Source organism: Lissotriton vulgaris, unplaced genomic scaffold, assembly GCF_964263255.1.
Source record: "Lissotriton vulgaris unplaced genomic scaffold, aLisVul1.2 SCAFFOLD_4523, whole genome shotgun sequence".
In the NCBI taxonomy this organism is placed as follows: Eukaryota; Metazoa; Chordata; class Amphibia; order Caudata; family Salamandridae; genus Lissotriton; species Lissotriton vulgaris.
The window spans coordinates 109496-129731 of NW_028254896.1; the positions used below are offsets into that span (position 1 = coordinate 109496).

Consider the following 20236-nt stretch of genomic DNA (forward strand, 5'->3'; position numbering starts at 1 on the left):
ACATTTGGTGCAAACCCTACCGTATGGCAGTAAGTAAAGCTTTCCTGGACGTGTTGGCATGGCATGCATATGATGGTTCGATGTATTTTTCTAGATTACTATTTTGTTGTGTTTTCACAGTTTTTCTGGAGAATCTTACATGATGTACTTTGTTTCAGGGAATGATGGTTCCAAACAAGACCAGTGATTCTGAGGAGTACGCGCGAGGGAGGGACAGATGCAGTGAAGGGTCTTTCTAGGATTCTGTGGACACTGTGAAAGACTAATGTTGGAAGTGACCTATGGACTCATGGGAATTGTAGTCTGGTCGCAGACTTGTTCGGTTTAATGTCTTCTTAAGATTGTTTTTCCCATTTGGTTGGGATAAAACATTTTCTGATGTTTTCTAAGGCTGCTAAAAAAAGGTTATATAATAAAGCAAAGAAAGGAAAAAGCATAATCCTCGCCTCTGTGTCCTTAATAGAATTGAAACTTACCGTTACTAAGCTAGGCAAATTTCGATTCCGCACATGGGTGGGACTATTCTGTGCTTATGATTTCAATTAAGGTACCGCCGAGAAAGAACTAGGTTTACAGGTTAGAAACGGTTCCATATTTATTGTCACTGAAATGTTCCTTTCTTTTTTGAAGTTCCAGATTCATTGCTCCACAGTGCACTCAAAGAGCATACACATTTCTCCACTCAGCTATTCGTGCTCCTCCAGTTGGTTTAATTTTCATTACTGACATGCCATGTTAAACAGTAAACACAGCCTATCCATTGCCTGCACTGTACTCTTAAAAGTTATCCTATTTTGCCAGGGAATAGCCTATACTCATTCACCACCCTGGAGACAGGGTGTTCCTCTTGTGGTGAGTAACTTCCTCATCCATCAAAACATTTGCAAATTTAGACCATTGGACCATGCTGATTAACATAGATATCAGGCTGTCAAGAGCACCTGCCACTCAAGAGGAATCTTAGGCCTGTTATCCCACCAGAGGTGGAGGGGGATAATTTAAACAACATTTAAATAAAATAAAAAAGCTGCAGCCTTTTGGTAATCACTTCGGAAACCAGGGCAAGGAAGAAAGCCATTTAGAACCGTTTCACCCATAAGAGTGCATCTGTTATAGAGCATTTAAGGAGGACCCTTAAGTCTGGTGAGGACGACATTAAGGTTCCAGAGCAGGGAAGGCGGACCCTAGGTGAGATAACCAGTTTAAAACCCTCCATGAAAGATTTGATGACAGGGACTCTAAACAATGAAATTGGGTGTTTATTAAAGCGAAAACTCTTAGATCACAAGGTCAATCAGACACAATATGTCAGTGCCCATGAGCAGGTACAGCAAAATATATCTACAGCATTATGACAGCTGTGCAGTAAGCCCCCCGCTAAAAACAACCCGCAAAGAACCAGCTTAAAAAAGTAAACCCGGATACGACTTGTACCTGGATTTTGAGGCTAGCAGATCCTGTGCCAGCCATGATTGTTCATACTGCCACTGAAGAATTACTTTACTTTCCCAAGTGTTGGGAAACACTGAGGGAGCTAAGAGGCGCCATGACGCAAAAGCAGCGTGCCATTTTGTAAACTTTTGCATGCCTACATAAGTACACTTTTCATGTTTGTGTACCAATCTGTGATGGATTGGTTATTGTCATTTTTTTTAAAGTAGTGCAAAAGTGTTTCTTTAAAAAAACAGAAAAAATAAATGTGTCCGTTGCGGGAGCAGGTTGAAGGAGGGTTGAAGCAAGACAGTGGGTGGGAGAAAAGCAAAGCGTCACATAGAGGACAAAACATGAGGGAGAGCACTTGGAAAAATACAGAAACAAAGGTGAAAGAGAACGTGGAGTGCAAAAGGTTGGGTGAAACATGGCTGAGAGCACAAACAGCGTAGTTAATAAGCAAATAGGCGAGAGAGAGCAATGTGGAGGGAAGGAAAGCACATGATTGAGACAGTTGGAACACATATTCACTCATCGAGTGCTCGGAAAAAATGGCTCCCTGAAAATGAACAGTGGAAGCATAAAAAGTGAGTCAATAAAAGAGACATTAAAGAGGCTATGGTTCATGGAAGAGAAACACAAGAAGAAGAATGCAATCCATGGAATAGAAAGTAAGCAAATAAGAGTGACAAAGCCAGACAGTGGTTAGCAATCAGCGGGCTGCCAGTCCCTGTATGTTCTTGGTAAGCCTACAGGATGTCTTTTGCAGCCAGACGGCTTGCGCTGTCCAGGAGGCTTGACCTAAAAGGACACCTTCTCGAGTCTTCCTTAGTCGCTCTGCTGTGCTAAAGCTTCAGAGCCCCCGAAAACTAAGTCAACTGGTAAAGCCAAAGTAGATTCAGACAATCATGGTCACACAACAACTAAACGCAGAGTCAAACCTCAAATGGCCGATCAAAAACAACCCATTTAGAAGCACCCGGTGCAGGCCCACTCGAGGGCTTGGCATTCAGGAAGAATGTACAAGCCACACATGCACACAAAGCAAACACTAAGAAAGGTGTTACAAAGGCAAGATGGTAATGTTTTCATGATCACAGCCACCCTTTCCCACCCCTCTTTCTCCCAAACACATTACACAGCAGCAGGAGCCGGCTTGGTCTCTCACCAGGACACTTTTAATAAAACATGAACGGTAGTGTAACAAAGCAAAGGAAAAAAAAATCAATTAATATCATTTACAACCCACACAAACTCTGTACAGTGCTAGATTTTTTTTCAAAGTTTTTTGTTTTTTTGTTCACCCCAGACACTCCCCCCAAGCGATAGGATCCTCTCCTGTAGGGGGTGTCTCATTTATATAGAATGTCATAGTGTCCCGGCCTGTACAGTAAGAACACGTTGGGGTCCGAGCCCTCAGGGAAGATGTGGTGGTTAGTGCTACCGCCCTCGCCACGGTCCATATACTCCACCAGGATGGAGACGTGCAGCGCCTGAGCCAGTGCAATAATGTGGATATGGTCACTTTCCTTGGCCATCGGCTCCACTTCCTGTTGGGGAGAGAACGCAGATCAGCAGAATATAAAGGACATCAAAACTTTACACTTTATTTAGGAAAGCCATGTTCATATAAATAACTACAAGTTGAAAAGGCCAATTATTTTCACAGCAAGGACTATTCAAATGCAGTCAATAAAATGGCACTTGTTTTAAATTGCATCCTAAAGAAATGGCAATAGAGAGGTAGATCAAGAGCGATCAATAGTCGATGCAACTGGAACAGTTCATGCTGATCTATTTGATCTATACTATACCTTAGTGACGAGGTTGAAAAGGGTCTGTTTGTGGTCCCTTCAGGAGTGGGCCTTGCCTAGCAGTTTGGGATGCACTGTTCCCATGAGGAGCATGGACAATACTAACTTACATAAGTCTAGAGTGGCACAGTGAGCAAAAAATAACAGACTGGAATGCGCAACTAAGGTAGTTGCTGTAGACGCTGGTGAAATGGGTGGTGGTGGTGCTCTAAAATGAAGCAAGTAAATATCCTGCACCATTGACTGCTGTTGGATGGTAGGTGTCCATAAGGGTTGGTCGCCTGTGGCCACTGGACGCTCTTGACTTGGTCTCTTGTTTATTAAAGCAGGCGTATTTCTGTTGAGATTGCTGATGATGTGGCTGGTAGGGCCAACAAGAGTATTGAATCCTCTGCTGGCGATAATATCTGCAGTCTTTGTGATGATACTGAAACGTGTAGTACTTCTGCCGGTCTTCTATCCCACCACTTTTAAGGTCTTCACTTCATGTTTCATGCAGAACAGCTCCTCTTCTGCATGTTGTTCAAATAAAGAAACAATTAAAGATTAAGGATCTTTAATCAAGCATCTGGATTCAGAGATGTCAGCTGTAGGTAGGATGATCCTCTCAAAGTAATCATATGAGAGTACTCTGATTATCACCAGATCAGCAAAATATCTAGGCATTGGTGATTTAGTTTCAATTTCGAATGCTGCCTATTTCTATTTCAGAGATATCTAGCCATCTTTCTGCAGGCAACTAAGCAGAAAATGTTTACAGTTTCCCAGAGTGCCCAAGGGCACATCCCTCTGAGGGCTATAGCAACGGTAGCAGTACTACAGATCTTTTGTGCAACATTCAGTCCTTCCTTTCCATGTCAAGGGGAGCAGATGTTCCTGTACCTGAGGAGTGGCATTTTCTGACTACTGACACAATCTAGTCAGGCCTTGGCTCAAGTCAATCTTGTTCTAGAGGGGTGTGTTTAAAATAAAAAATAAAAAAACTAGGTGTTGTAGCCTTAGTAGTCACTGGAGTTCAAAAATGTATCCCATAGACACTCTAGCTGGTGACCCAGCAATGAAATTAAGTGTCTGTCTTGCTTCCAGTTTATGCCGAAGGTGGCCTCTCATGTCTATGCCTCTGCAGAGAGGATAGTCATGTGTAGGAAGTTCTTGTGTGACTTATTAGGGGAAGTGGGGCTTTTTTAAATTGGCGACTGTAGGAAAGTGGGTTATTATGTGAGTTGGCTGTGAGATAGCACATTGTAATAATGTAACAATCTCCATTAGGTCCAGTGAGGTTACTTTAACAAATTCTTTAGCTCAGTACTGGGTAGCTGCGGCATAGGGCCGTCGGGCGTAGTCAAAGGAACAGATGTAAAGCATTTAGAAGCAGTAAAACACTAGGTAAGAAACACAACGCAATAAAAATCTAACAAAAATCTATCAAGAGGAACCGGGGATATGATTTTTGAAAGGCAAGTATGTTTTATTAAGTAAGCTCTTTGGAGGTAAGTAGGTTCCAATAAATCTGTGTAATCAGTGTTGCGGTTCCTGAACAAACGGCTAGCACAACTACCAATCCTTCTTGGACTAGCCACAACAGGTTTGGAGCCAGACATAGGGACTACTTCGGTCCAGAGAGACAGTTAGCCGTCGGTCCAGCAGTCCTCACAGGCGATTTCACTGAGATTGTGGTTCCAGCCGAGAAGTGGATCTGATGTGGGGATGGCAATTTTTAAGTCCATTCTTAGATATTGTAAGTGCCAGGGAAGCCATAGAAAGTACATGGGCTGGAAACTCGACAGCTTGAGTTCCCCAGCACCATGATGGCTTCTCTGATCCCAGGAGTGTTTGGTACCAAACTGCTCCTCTCAATAAACCCACACTGATAACATTGTGGAATTTATTGAAACATGTACTCAGAGAGCACCTCAAAGGTGACCCCTGAAAACCTACCAACCCTGGTGTGGTCATAAGAGTGGCTTTCGGCTGCCAGCCACCAGCAGACATGTTTCTGGACCCCCTAGGTCGAGAGCACCCACTCTCTGGGAACAGAAACAAAGCACATACAGGGCGGAGGTGTCACACCTCCCCCACCCAGGATGGGCACAGTGCTCGAATGGGAAGCTTTAAAGGCCTGCCGCCTTTGTAATGCTACCTCCAGCCTCTGCTTCTAGCAGCAGATGGCAGCCCCCGATTTACACCCCCACTGTGGTCGGGAAAACCGGTGGGAAAAACTAGGCAAAATAGGAGGTGTGCCCACATCTGCCAACTCCACCCCTAAGGTGAAGGAGGCAGGGTTAAGTACACCTTTCAGTCCCCGCCATCTTGAAGATGGGGAACTCCTCCAATCAAGGATAAGACTATGCCCTCTCCCACAGGAGGGTGGCATAATTGAGAGTGTAGACACCCCAGGTACGGTGCCCATTGGCCCTGCCTCTCACTCCCTTAAAACGCCCCCTAATCTAGTATTTAGTTGGCTTTCCCAGACCCTGAAAATAGTTCCTGCCGACTTAAGAAGAAGATGGACGATGCAGATGCCATGCAGAGAAGACAGTTGACGCCCACAGACTTGGCCCCGGCCCTACCAGCCTGTCTGCAGCTTCAAATACCCTGCGAAAAGAACAAAGCCTGTCCTGCAGCTAGCGACATCCACAACCCCTGGGTGGACTGTCTGCCTTTGAAGACGACCAGAACTCCCAAGGAACAGCAGCTTTGTCCACAAGAAACCAACCCAAAGGACTCTGGTGCCCTCCGGAACCCTGACCACTCTGCACCCGATGCCTTTGGCCTGTGTCCAGGTGGCCCATCGATCCAGAAAAGGTTCCTCACTGATCCGGAGAGTCCAAGTCCAGCTTTGACTGAGCCCTCCTGGACTCCACAAGGTGTCAAAGGACACTCCTGCACCCAAAGCCCCTGGGAAGTGAGGACCTCAACCGACCGTGTCCTTACGACCTACAGCATCCCAGATTACCTCTGCTGTTGCTGGTTTCCTTCATGCAGCCTCCAGCCCGTCACCTGCAGCCTGTTTTCCAAACCGGGTTTCTCCACTGAAGTGCATTGGACGTCAAACACTGTTTGCACTCTGCACCCGGCCACCCCTGTGCCACTGGTGGTGTAGGTTTGGTGCTGCCTTGTGGACCCCACCCCCATGCTTGCCTAAACCTTCGAAGCTTGAGCCATGCAACCGCTTTACTTACCTGCAAGCAGTATGTCTTCAAGCACCCCCAGTCTCCATTGGGTAACCTTGGGCCGGATCTTCAACTCTGACCTTTGCACCCGATGGTGGTGCAGTGTTGGTGCTTACCTGAACCTTGCCCTCTGCTGACTCTGCAACCCGAAGACTGGATTTGTAAGTTGTTCACTCACCTGTAAAAACGCATTATTTTTTTCCTCAATATGTTAAAATTTCAAAGAACTTGAAAAGAATTCCTATTTGAAACATACTTACCATTTTGAAAAGATCTTGCTCTTAAAATAAATCTTGAGCAAAGCATATTTTTATAAAATTGGTGTGAATCTCGTTTTTGAGTAGTGTGTCATTTATTGGCCATTGTGTGCACAACACAAGTCTTACACTCCTCTGTGTTAGGCCAAAGGCTGTTTGCCCACACTACCACAAATTGAGCACTTTTGGCTTGCATTCCACCCTGTACACTTCTGGGGGAACCTCTGGACTCTGTGCATGGTATAACCACCCAGGGGTATACCATATGTAGCGCCAGCTTCCTATACTTGGGTACCGGTTGTAACCTATACCAGGGGCTTATACATAGTTAAGTGATCCAATCAAATATTAGCCAATTGTACTCATACTTTTAGGGCCAGAGCACATGCACTGGAGCCTGGACAGCAGGGCTGAGTGCATTACAGAGTCGAAAAAACAGCACCATCAGTCCAAAAACTTGAGGATCATACAAAAAGAGGCCCTTTCCTGCAGTGACACCAAGGTAGGTATTGAGACCATCACCTTCAAAAATCACAGGTTGAGGCATATTTGGTGACCTCAGATTAGTCTGAAGGAATTCCGATAGATGTAGGCCCAAGAGAAGCTGGTCCCATATCCAAAATAGGGCCACAACCTGAACTTGGCTAAGATACCTCTTCTACTGAAGATGCAGAAGATACTGCAATCCTTTGGGTGAGCCTGTATAGAGCTCCGTTTCAAGTATCTGGATGTCGAGTGTTATGTTGTCGATCAATAAGTTGACTTTGGACGATGGGAACTCTTCGATGAGAAAGATCTTCCTGACGCCAAATGGTGGTGGTGATTTGGTGAGGAAAATATCTAATTATTGATGGCAACTTAACATTAGCCCACATCGATCTTTTCGATGGTGAGTGGGATCACCAGGTTAGATTAAATCTTTTTTCTTCTCTTCTGGATCTTTTTTCCCTTTATCTCCATCTTCAGAAGACCTTTTGAGGCCCAGGAGTTGTCTCAGTAGAGAAATAACCCTCTTGTGAAGCTCCCTTGATTTGTCCTTCTTCTTGGCCTTCAAGCTTAACCCCTCAGTCTAATGCCTTCACAATTTTTTAAGTGTCCTTTTGGACATTTCTACACAAATTCACATTCAGCAATATAATGTAACCTTGTTGGTCCAAAGCTGTTTTTCTCCAGACCGTTTCTTAAATAAGGAAGGTATTGCAATTGAAATAATTCTCTGGAAAAACAAAGAAGGCCCGATAATGTTTTCCACTGATGATGCCCATTACTAAAAAGACATCACTGTGAAGTATTAATCCACACACAAAGGGCAAACTACCAATTCTGACAGAAAGAATACATTTGGAAATGAAGTAACTGTTGAAGGTTCTAAAAATACTTTCAATTTATTAAAAGGCCACAAGGATGAACAGGAAAAACAATTAGATCTATCAGCATCAACTTGCTTAGTTTCCTCTTTAAAAAAAATGCTGGAAAGAATTTTAAGACCAAACAGGTGGAAGACATGCTTTCCAACCTTCTAAGAAAGAAGACAAAGAAAATGCAAACTGAAACCGCTACCTTTCCAGATATGGTTTCATCGCAGTTATTTTTAAACTTCGTTACAGTTTTTAAAACCTATGCTAACAAAAAAGAGAGTAAGGGATCGTGTTCACTGAAGGTGAAAGGAGTGTACTCCATTCCCCTGTGGAAGGACTAAATAAACAAAGAGAGGAGTACCATCATGGGAAAGTCAGAATGAGATTCCTAATGTGGTGGCAGGTTGACAAAAGGAAAGAATTTATCCTTTTGTTAAAAACCCCTCACTCACCAACCTAGTGGTGACATGCTTCATCATCGGGGTCCACCCTAGTGACCTAGCGTCACTAGGGTGTGCTACGACACCTGGGTTACAGTGGAGCAGTTTGTGAATGTAAGTGCAGAAAAAATGTTAAAAATTGTCCTGGTTTAACAAATACATTTTATTAACAAGAAACTGGACAATGTTAAAAAGGGTGAGGCGAGATACTGTGTGGGTATATTAAGAACCAGAGTATCTCTTATATATGTGATGTCTACATGTTTCAACCGTGATTGGGATATACCAGGTTTTCATCAGGACCGGATAGTCAGGGAACTGGTAGGTATGTGCCCCCTAAAAGGCACACCCTCTCCTCGTTCTCTGTGACCCAAAATAGCAAAAATCTGCTATCTGGCGTAAAAAGAAGACTCTAACCACAGTGGGTGAGTCCAAAACAATGAAAAAAAGACCTGTGGGAAAGAAGAATAAAAACAGACATCAGTCAAACGTGAACAGTGTTACATGCCTGTTACGTAGCGCAGTGTCGTGCCATTCGACTCTTCAGGCTTACAACCACTCTCAAATAAAAGGAATCTTGTGAATTTATTAAGTGGAACTATCACCTGCTGACAATACCCAGTGCGGGATATTTGTCTGGATGATGCACCCATACATATCAAGAGGTGCGTGCTCAACGGCAGCGTGATTGATGCCGTTAGTTAATTTTAATTCAGGCGTTCGTCCTGATTATAAAGGTGTTGTGATATCAATATCTTGCCATACATTAATGGTGATCGCGAATAAGAAGTTAGAAGTGCGTAATTTATCTGTGGCCATTCAATCGACATACTCGGGCTTACTTGACATAAAACAGACAAATACAGACACAAGGTTGTTGTAAGTGTTTAGCTTACTACTGTTTAAGAGTCCTATCTCATCGGAGGGCGGGAGGGGGTATCCCCACTACTTAACCGATTTCTGTAACAACATGGGCAGAATCGTTAGAGGGCAAATATTTGTTATAAAAGACCGCTGAGTTGCGCCGTGAGGGCGAGTGGGTCGTTTTTAGCATTGGTTCCTGTTGAGGGAAGCGTTTCTACTTACAGTTACTTCATGGTGGAAATGCCGGTTACCTATGCTTATCCTCCGCTGCCCTGCTACGAAGCTGAACTGTCTCGTGTGTGATTAAGTACCAGTTCCGGGTTGGGCGGGGACTGCCTTCGGTCGCGTGATTGTTGCTATCGCAACGCCCGAGCGTCTCTATTCTACGGAGGCCGTGGGTATTCAGTACCAGTTGGGCTTCCGGGTTGGGCGGGGACTGCCTTCGGTCACGTGATTGTTGCTATCGCAACGCATGAGCGTCTCTATTCTACGGAGGCCGTGGGGTTTTCAAAAGTAGGTCAGCAGATTTCTCAAGTTCTTATTTTAGGACAGTAGCCCAAGGAACATTTTCATTTAAACCAGTGGCCTAGCGTCACTAGGGTGTGCTGGGTCACAGAGAACGAGGACAGGGTGTGCCTTTTAGGGGGCACATACCTACCAGTTCCCTGACTATCCGGTCCTGATGAAAAACTGGTATATCCCAATCACGGTTGAAACATGTAGACCATCACATATGTAGGAGATACTCTGGTTCTTAATATACCCACACAGTATCTCGCCTCACCCTTTTTAACATTGTCCAGTTTCTTGTTAATAAAATTTATTTAAGTTAAACCAGGACAATTTTTAACATTTTTTCTGCACTTACATTCACAACCTGCTCCACTGTAACCCAGGTGTTGTGGCACACCCTGGTGACGCTAGGCCACTAGGGTGGAATCCGATGATGAAGCATGTCACCACTAGGCTGGTAAGTGAGGGGTTTTTAACAAAAGGATAAATTCTTAGAGAACCTTACATGTTACATTTGAAATATTGGCATTAAACAGCGATGCTCACAAAAAACTATGGCTTTGGAACTTAAACATTTGTATGCCATATCAGATTAAGGTGGTCAAAGCATTGCCAACAAATTCACTGGGGAATAATCCCAAATGGGCTGATATAAGAGCAGCTGTAGATAGGTCATTTGATGTTTCATAATGAGCTATATTGATCATATAGCGCGATTTTAAAAAATACATGTTTTACCTAGAAGGGCTTATGTACTTTTCTGGGGTTACTCAAGGGCAGGTCATAGGAATTCTGTTAAGGCCATATGGCAGGAAAGTGAGGGCAAGTAACCATTTGGGTTGAGTACTAATGAGATGGCTAAAAACACAATATCTGTAGTCTAGTCAAACATTTACTGTGTCCCATGTAAAACTACCCAAGAAGGGGAAAAACACCAAGGTAGGTGATCTCTTCCAACATCAGGGGTGTGTGGGAATAGGGGTTGTGCTGCTGTTCAAAATAACCTGCTGACATAATAAGAAAAATTGGATCGGAGTATAAGGCCCAAGGGATACAGAAATAGAACAGCCCTACTCAAGTAAAGGAAATAAGGTAACGTTTGAGGTATCCTTACAGTAGGGCAAGGAAAGGGAGATTAATCTGTGTGTACATGAACCTAATTAGATACGGCAAAAGACAGTAAAAGTTGACACTATTAAATTTGGGGTGTCTACTGCAGATATTTCATAACTTCCCTAAAAACGATTTCATCTAATTATTTGAGACAGATTGTGTTTTGTAACTAAAACAGATGGAAAGGAAGTTTAAGATTCTTTTTTTCCAATTGGTCAAGTTTCTGATACTCCACGTGGTCAAGAGCTCAATACCTACAGAATTAAAATAATTAAAAATAAAGATATGGAAAGCAGCAAGTTAAACCATTTCTAAACAACTATGCTGGTTTAAGCTGTAATCAATTTTGAGGTCTCTGAAAGATGAAAACATGGGCACTTAGATTGAAGAACTGTTATTAGATTTTGTGGCTTTGGGTGGCAAATTTTGCAGCCAAAAAAGGCAAATATTGTTGCCTGAAACCGCAATTTTTGCAGTATTTTTGGGGTAGGGAGAAAATGTGCCTGCCACAAAAATACTACAATGCCTGTTCTCTGTCACTGCTGGAGACAGTGCTATGTCATCATAATCTGTAACCTCGCAGAGACTCCAGCAGCACTTCGCCTCGAACTGGAGAACGTTTAATGCCAGAGTGCGGATTGAAACCCCCGCTCTCGCTGGCATCAGACAACCTGTTTGCATTCCTTGCAGGGCAGCAAGGGTTTATGAGAGGGGGCATAGGAGCGGGATGGGAGGGGTATAGGAGAAGGTTGGGGGGCATAAGACTGGAGAGGGGAGTGGGAGGGCTAGGTTGGTTATGAGAGGAGGAGGGGGTGTGGCCTAATGTCTGTGCCAAGATCACACTATATACAAAAAACTAAAAAAATACACGAGGAAAACGTGGGGATGTTAGGGATGAACAGGAGACAGAGGGCCAAGAGAGAGGAGTGAGAAAGTGCAGCAGAGGGTGTGGGGGCAGGGGTAAGGTCCAAGCACCTGCATAGTCAGCGGGGAATGGATCCAGGCTAATTGCACAGGAGGAAGATCTGTGCATTTCACAGGCAGGCACCAGAGGAAGTTAACACCTCTGCTGCCTACTAGCTTGCACGGGCTCAGCAGCAGCGCAGAGCCAGTACAAGGGGGTCCGGTTTTTTTCACAACAATTTTTCAGCCACTTTTGTAAAAAAAAAAAAAAAAAAAAAAAAAATCACGGAATTTTCACAAGAGTGCAGATTATGCAATTCTTAATATTCGGGTTGGTTTGATATTATTGTATGAGTCATTATTTTCAAGGACAAAGTGATAATTCCAGATTAAGTAACATGGATTAGAGAAATACATGCTTCCACAGCCAAGCTCAAAGCCTTTCCAGAGCAGCACCCATAATCTGGAACCCCCTCCCACCAGAAACTAGCACCGATTCAATACCTGCTATCTAGAAGGAGGTGAAATCAATACTGATGACGAAATTATTTCCTGCAAGAACACTCAACAAGGAATGAAGCAACAATGACAATCATCCCAAGAGAATATGCCACTCTATAGCCGGCTCTAACTTCACAAACTGAGTAACTGTTCCAACTGCAGTCTCTCTGTAATTATGAAACGATGGGTTACAAACATCAGCCACTGGCAGACTCTTATGAATGTAGTGTAGACACTTGGAATATTTAAACTATCTCCAGGACAGTGCACTGATACACCCCAGACTCTTGGAATCATGAAATAAGCATCTGTAAATAGTTCCATTTGTAGACCTTTATATTACTGAAACTAGAGCCTAGTACAGTGCTCGGATACCCTCGGGTCATGTCCACGCTCCACAAATCCCTCAAAATATATAAAATTAACTTTTGTCTTGGAGTTCCCATGGTTTAATGATGTTTCTAAATTCTGACAGCATAAAGTAAATAATGTATAGAATGATAATTTGTTGCTTGCTGTTAAGGGAAATGCCCATGTTTGATGGATTAGTACAAATACATACCTAAACAAAAGCAAAAGGTAGTTTAATAAGCAAGAGCACCTACTTCCTACCCCACAGTTTACCCTCCTAAAAGGAATGCCACATAAAATTCCTTCTACTTCCAGATGTTGCGGAGCTGCTCCAATTTATGGCTTCTTTGAAACCTTCCAATCACTTCAACGATCCTCTACCTGCCTAGTTTTCAAAGAACTCACACCAGCCATTCTTCCACTCAGGTCCCTGATTATTCATGAATCTCTCATGCAGGGTAAGATTCCGGACTGCCTCAAGATGTGTCAAGTCATTCCCATCCCAAAAAAGCCAAATGCAGACTTACCGGATCCTAACAGACTCTCTTCCCAGCAATCCACTTAAAAGTCTTCATTCCAATGCTAATGCCCCTATGGACCACTTTTACAAATACCGCTCTTCTGCAAGGAACCATCCAGACATCCTCAAAGCTGGTCAGGTATTCCCCATCTTAAAGAAACCATCGGCGGACCTGTCAGACATGAATAACTATCGCCCAATATCCAACATCCTGACCCTGGCCAAACTACTAGAAAAATGTGTTCACACGCAACTTAGTAACCACATAGACCACTTCAACCTGCTCAATCACTTCCAATCAGGTTTTCGATCAGGACACAGTACCGAATCAGCCATGACCCACATAATAGATGGTAGAGGATCGTTGAAGTGATTGGAAGGTTTCAAAGAAGCCATAAATTGGAGCAGCTCCGCAACATCAAGTCCCTTAATTCAACGCTCCAAAAAAACACCTGGCTGGCAAAAAACGACTTAAAACTAAACACCCTCAAAACTGAATTCCTCTTAAATCGCTTCCCCTAGCCAAAGAACTATTGTATTCACATAATTCATTGTATTTTTATGTATAGTTCCATCACCTATATTTGCCCTGTAAAGATCTCGGATACCGGCAAGGGTCTTGTTTGCGCTATACAAAACCTTCAAAATAAATAACAGTTTCCGGCCAATCACGAATATCATCACTTTAGCCAAAATGCTTGAGAAATGCGTTCTCACATAGCTCTGCAACCACATTGAGAATTTTCAACTCCTTGACCTTTACCAGTCAGGTTTCAGAGTAGGTCACTGTACTGAAACAGCCCTAACTCACATTGTTGATGACGCCTTGAGATCTCTTGACCAGAATGTGCATTGTCTTTTGATCCTTCTTGATTTGTCCTCAACATTTGACATGGGCAAACATGAAAACCTGATTGGTCTTCTTAAAAAAAGGTTGGGGCTAACGGGCCCTGTCTTAATTGGTTTACCTACTTCCTGCAAAACAGAACGCAAAGAATCAAAGTCAACCACTCCCTTGCAACCAGAACCTTGTTCACAGCTGGAGTGCCTCAAGGTTCAACTCTCTCGTCCATGTTTTTCAACTTTTTCATCGAAATCTTGAACCATTATAACATTCCATACCATATGTATGCTGGACGGCACTCAACTGTATTTGAAAACTGTTTCACCAGGTGACAAATACTCTAAACTGTGAGTTGCTTAAAACTCAACAATGGTAAACTCAATCATCTTTTGCTAAATACTCTCAAAACAGAATTCCTCCCGATTGCCCCCCACAATCACTCTCCACCCACTCAAGACTGACTCAAACAACTTACAGCGCTCAACTGCACCCCTCATGTTGTTGACTCTGCGAGATCTTTAGGTATAACTTCGGAAAAATACCTGAATATGCAAGAACACATCAGTGCAACTATAAGGGGAGCCAATCATCAGCTCAAAACTTTAAGGAAAATCAAGGTATTCTTGCCTTCTGAAGACATTCAGTCTGCAGTCGAATCCCTAGTTATCTCACGCTTGGAATATGGATTGGTGACCCTAGCTGGGTTACCTAAAGCTAGATGGGCACTTCTTGGAGCCACTCTGTATTCTTTGGCTAGACTCACCACTTGTTCCAGAAAATATGACCACTTCACACCGGACATAATGCAATTAAACTGGCTGTCTATCGAAGCAAGGATACGTTTTAAGATAGCTTGCCTGACACACACATTTAATCACTACAACACCCCCCTGAACCAGGCAAATAAACTTGAACTTTCGGGTTCGAATTGGAACCTAAGAAGCTCTAACAGCCTCCTGTTGAAACCTCCCAAATTCATAAAGAAAAGAACATACAATCGTACTTTCCCTGGTCTTCCACAAAGAATATGGAACGCTCTTCCTCCCAAGATCCGATTAAATCCTTCTACAGCCTAGTTTAAAAAACATGTCAAATGGTTACCTTGAATGACCATTTACAGCAATAGTACCATAGTCATTTTAACTTCTATTTCCTATTGACACTCTTTGATACTATTGTTCAAAAGTTCTAATTTTTGTCTCTTCAGTTGCCTTATGAGATTTGTTGCGCTGCTGGAACTTTACATGTCCCACAAGAGGAGTTGTTACCTCGGTTCAGCAAATTATAACAAGCTCACAGACTTGATTGCAGTGTGCACTGTTCACTGTGAACCAAAGTTCTTGCCAAAATTAATCACAATGTCGACTTCAATCTATTTCATGCTCTACTGTTTAAGCATTTATTTCTTTATATACAGTACGTAATTAGTTCATTACATTTAGTACCACGTTAACCGTACCAGGTCCTATTGCCTTACAACAAAATGTTATTTCAAACACAGTTTGTTATGATACAATTTCAGTAAACGTGTATAGACAACACACGTAGCCGAGGCGCACCGATTGATTGTTATTTTTGACAAGTGTGCTATAATAAAGTTAAAAAGGATATAACTACAGGAGTGCACCACCAAACCAAATATTGTAAATGGTTACCTCGGTTCAACATTGCTATTCTGTTTTTGCACGTGCTCCCTATGTCTTTTGTTGATTTTCTGGTACCTTGCATGTCCCTTTATGCTTTTGCTCCTTTGTACAGCGCTCCGATACCCGTACGGGTCTTGTTCGCGCTTTATGAAACTTTTCAAATAAATAAAAAATATGCAAAAAACTTTGGCTAATTGGTGCTTTAATAGTTTTAGATCCTATATTATAGAATCACAACTGTTTGCCCAGAGTAACAAAATGCATTTTTCTGCCAGTTTGATATTTGAGAAGGGTTTCAGACTTCCATGTTGTGGATAAGGAAGGTAGCGTTCACTTTCCATAACCCCTTCCCTGCTCATGACGAGCTCAGCTCGTCATGAGGCACACTGGAGCTGTGCTTATGACGAGCTGAGCTCGTCATGAATAAAGTAGAATAGCAATTTCCAGCACAGGATGGGAATTGCCTTAGCAGCCAAGGTGTTAAAGAGTATAGCTAAAAGTCTATGTAACAAGTTTACATCAAAAGGTGTTTCCTCTTCATGTGGAAGTTCTGAGGCGTTTATCAATTTGCATAAATGAGGAACAATTGGCGCTACTTACACAACTCCAGACAAGTGTAAATTTGAATAATCTGGAAATATTGGACCATAAAATAATTGTCTGGTGTAATGGAGTATTAACAGAGGTGGTCAGCTCTTGAAAATTGAAGAAATTGGACAGGTCAAGTCAAGGAGAAAAAAAATTTAATAATTTTGGGATGGTTTGATTCACACTGTCAATGGATTAGTTACTTACCTGTAATCCTAGTTCTCATCCAGGGGTATACTCATCAAAGTCATAATCTATGAATAATCCCGCCTATTTGCGGGACCCCGGAGCATATAGAAAATATATATATATATATATATATATATTACCTACTGGCGGTCGCCAGTAGGTAGTTATAGTTAGGATTTTTTTCAATGTTAAATCTGAAAATTCTATTTGGAATAACTTTGGCGCTGGTTGACGAATCTGCCTGAAAATTTCCTCAAAATGGCCTCGCGGCGTTCCGGTCCTTCCCTGAAAGTTTGGGGGGGATTCGTCAAGCGGGGGCCGAGATAAAAGGGGGGTCCCAAAACGCGTTTTCCCCATGTTAATTTCCATAGGGCGGTCGATTTCACTTTTAGCCCGAACGGCTGAATGGATTTCCACCAAACTTGGCAAAATTGTAGGGACTGGTAGCCCAATGTGCCTTTGCTATGTCTCAAGATATGTGCTCCAGTGGATTTTGAGTAATTAAGGTTCAAAAAAATATATATATCTATAGCCGCGCTCCGGTACGCGCACCGGTACGCGCACCAGGCGCTTACCGCGACTTGCGCGCAGAAAGCTGATTGGCTCTGGGGTGTCTGTAAACATTCTAAACAGTCCGGAGCGGCCGCCATCTTGTGTCTCGGTAGGATCGAGACACGAGAGGTGGCCAAAACAAAGAGGGAAATGACCATAAGGGGGCAGAGTAGACCCCCCTTGACCCCCTAGGTTTGATGTGGGGGCCATAAAAGGGCCCCGCGGAGCAAAAAAAAAATTTAAAAAAATTTTGATTTTCGCGGGATGAGCGCCCGGTACGCGCACCGGTACGCGCACCGGGGAGAGTACCATGGGGAAAAAGAATGACAGTTTTAAAAGTAGCTGTTTAAAAAAAAAATGTTTTGTTGTTTTTTTTTATACATACACATACATATATATATAAATGCATATGCATATATATATATGCATATATGTGTATATGTGTGCGTGTAGAGAGAGGTAGAGAGGTAGAGGTGTAGAGGTAGAGAGGTAGAGAGGTAGCGGTAGAGAGGTAGAGATTAGTAGAGAGAGAAGAAGAGAGAGGTAGAGAGGTAGAGAGGTAGAGAGTGAGTAATAGAGAGTAGAGAGTGAGTAGTAGAGAGTAGTAGAGAGCAGTAGAGAGTAGCAGAGAGTGAGTAGTAGAGAGTAGTAGAGTGAATAGTAGAGTGAGTAGTAGAGAGTAGTAGAGAGTGAGTAGTAGAGAGTGAGTAGTAGACAGTAGTAGAGAGTAAGTAGTAGAGTGAGTAGTAGAGAGCAGTAGAAAGTGAGTAGTAGAGAGTAGTAAAGAGTGAGTAGTAGAGAGTGAGTAGTAGAGAGTGAGTAGTAGAGAGTAGTAGAGAATGAGTAGCAGAGAGAATAGTAGTGAGTAGTAGAGAGTGAGTAGTAGAGTGAGTAGTAGAGACTAGTAGAGAGAGAGTAGTAGAGAGTGAGTAGTAGACAGTAGTAGAGAGTGAGAAGTAGAGAGTGAGTAGTAGAGAGTAGTAGTGAGTAGTAAAGAGTGAGTAGTAGAGAGAGAGTAGAAGAGAGTGAGTAGTAGAGAGTAGTAGATAGTGAGTAGTAGGGAGTAGTGAGTAGCGAGTAGTAGGGAGTGAGTAGTAGAGAGAGAGTAGTAGAGAGTAGTAGAGTAGTAGAGAATGAGTAGTAGACAGTGAGTATTTGAGAGTAGTGGAGTAGGACAGAGTAAGTAGTAGAGAGTAGTGGAGAATATTCCAAAGTTTGGCACAGCACCACTTTCACAATGAGTCCAATCAAATCATATCACTTAGAGTCCTTATTGAAGCGCTGAATCTTGGTGTATATTCAAATGCTTTTATTTTCCTTAAGTTTATGTACCACAGCCAGCCGAAAGGTTTCGTTCTGTACAACAGAACTTCTTTAGGGCGTTCTTATTTCCTTCAAGTTATGTCGGTATCCAGTTGTCATATAACTAGATATTTCTTCCAAATGTTAGACGAGACATAAGTATATTCTTATTCAAAGTGACTAGGTATCAATTTTACCCACACAATTCGGGCAGACTTGAGTAATTTATAGCATCCTCAAAGTCAGTCTTTCAAAAATTCCAAAGTATAGGACATGATAATCCAAATGTTTCTCAAGAAAAGTAATTTATAATCGTTCGGAATATCGGTGTTTGGGCAGATATGATCCAGGGACCCCCAGTATGCAAGGGGAATTAGTCCCCCCTCTACAAACGCGCCAGTGGCGTGCATTGCAGAGAGGTGTAACAAGGGTGTGGCCTCATTACACTTCTCTGCAATGCAGCTCCCTCGCGCATACTGGAGGCTCCTGGTGGACCAGTTAACCCCAGGGAACCCCAGTATGCAAGGGAAATTAGTTCCCCCTCTGCAAACGCGGCAGTGGGCTGCGTTGCAGAGAGGTGTAACAAGGGGCATAGTCTCATTACACCTCTGCAATGCAGCCCCTGGCGCATACTGGAGGTTCCAGGTGGGCTAATTGGCCCCCAGGGGCCCCCAGTATGCAAGGGGAATTAGTTCACCCTCTTCAAACATGCACGGGGGCTGCGTTGCAGAGAGGTGTAAAAAGGGTTGTGGCTTCATTACACCTCTCTGCAATGCAGTCCCCTGGCGCATACTGGAGATTCCTGGTGGGCTTTCAGGTGTTATATAGTTAGGAATTAGCATTAAAAAAACCTTTGAAATTCACTGAAAAAACCATAGGTTTCACACCAGTTATAGTTAGGAATTAGCATTTAAAAAACCTTTGAAATTCACTGAAAAATCACTTATAGAAACACATACTTATTTAAACAGGAACTCCTACAATCTCTCACTATATATACTATACTCACTTATATACATCAATACTCACATATACTAGATTAAAACATATGTCGTTACTAATGAAGACACTAGTGAGACAGTCATTCACTCACTAACACACACATATACACACTCATCCACCCATACAGTCCTGCACATATGCTGTCTTCAAAACACATACAAACAGTGAGTCAGTCACCAACCCCTGCAGCCACTTATACACAAAGAGAAACACTGATACAAACATTTAAATATTTAAACAATACTCGCTAATATATGTATTCACTAAGATACACGTAATAAGCCAGTTACCCAACCAATTTTTTTTAAAAAAAACATCCATTTACACACTTATTTAAACATTTATTCTTCCATCGACCTTTACAAATACATATATAAAACATATTTATTTTTCAGAAAGACACATTCACTGGATGGTGTCATCAGTGATGTCATGAGTGATGTCACTGACCATGTCATGAGTGATGTAATATGTGACGTCATCAGCAGTGCATTACAGGCGCGCAAGTTATAGTGAGTCCAACTAACTATAACGTGGGAATTTCAATGGTTTTATGTCAGTAAAATTTCCAGCTAACTATAAATGGTGTGAAATCTATGGTTTTGTCAGTGAATTTAATAGGTTTTTTAAATGCTAATTCCTAACTATAACTGGTGTGAAACCTATGGTTTTTTCAGTGAATATATATATATTTATTAATTTTTTCTATATGCTCCGGGATAACGCACATAGGCGGGGATTATTCATAGATTATGACTTTGATGAGTATACCCCAGGATTAGAACTAGGATATATAATATATATATATATATATATATATATATATATATATATATATATATTTGCAGCCTAAACATTTCCCAAATGGCAAATCT

The 20236-nt window shown here is 42.4% G+C and overlaps 1 protein-coding gene across 1 annotated transcript in view; it reads right to left on the bottom strand.

Annotated features, from left to right (window-relative positions):
* Positions 1-1241: 1241 nt before the first annotated feature.
* Positions 1242-20236, bottom strand: part of LOC147659377 (ubiquitin thioesterase OTUB1-like) — a gene marked incomplete at its 5' end in the record, with an annotated part of 50597 nt that continues 31602 nt past the window's right edge. Inside the window, one exon of the mRNA XM_086951788.1 lies at positions 1242-2981. Coding sequence (XP_086807914.1) covers positions 2784-2981 — 198 coding nt within the window. The remainder of the gene's footprint in view (positions 2982-20236) is intronic.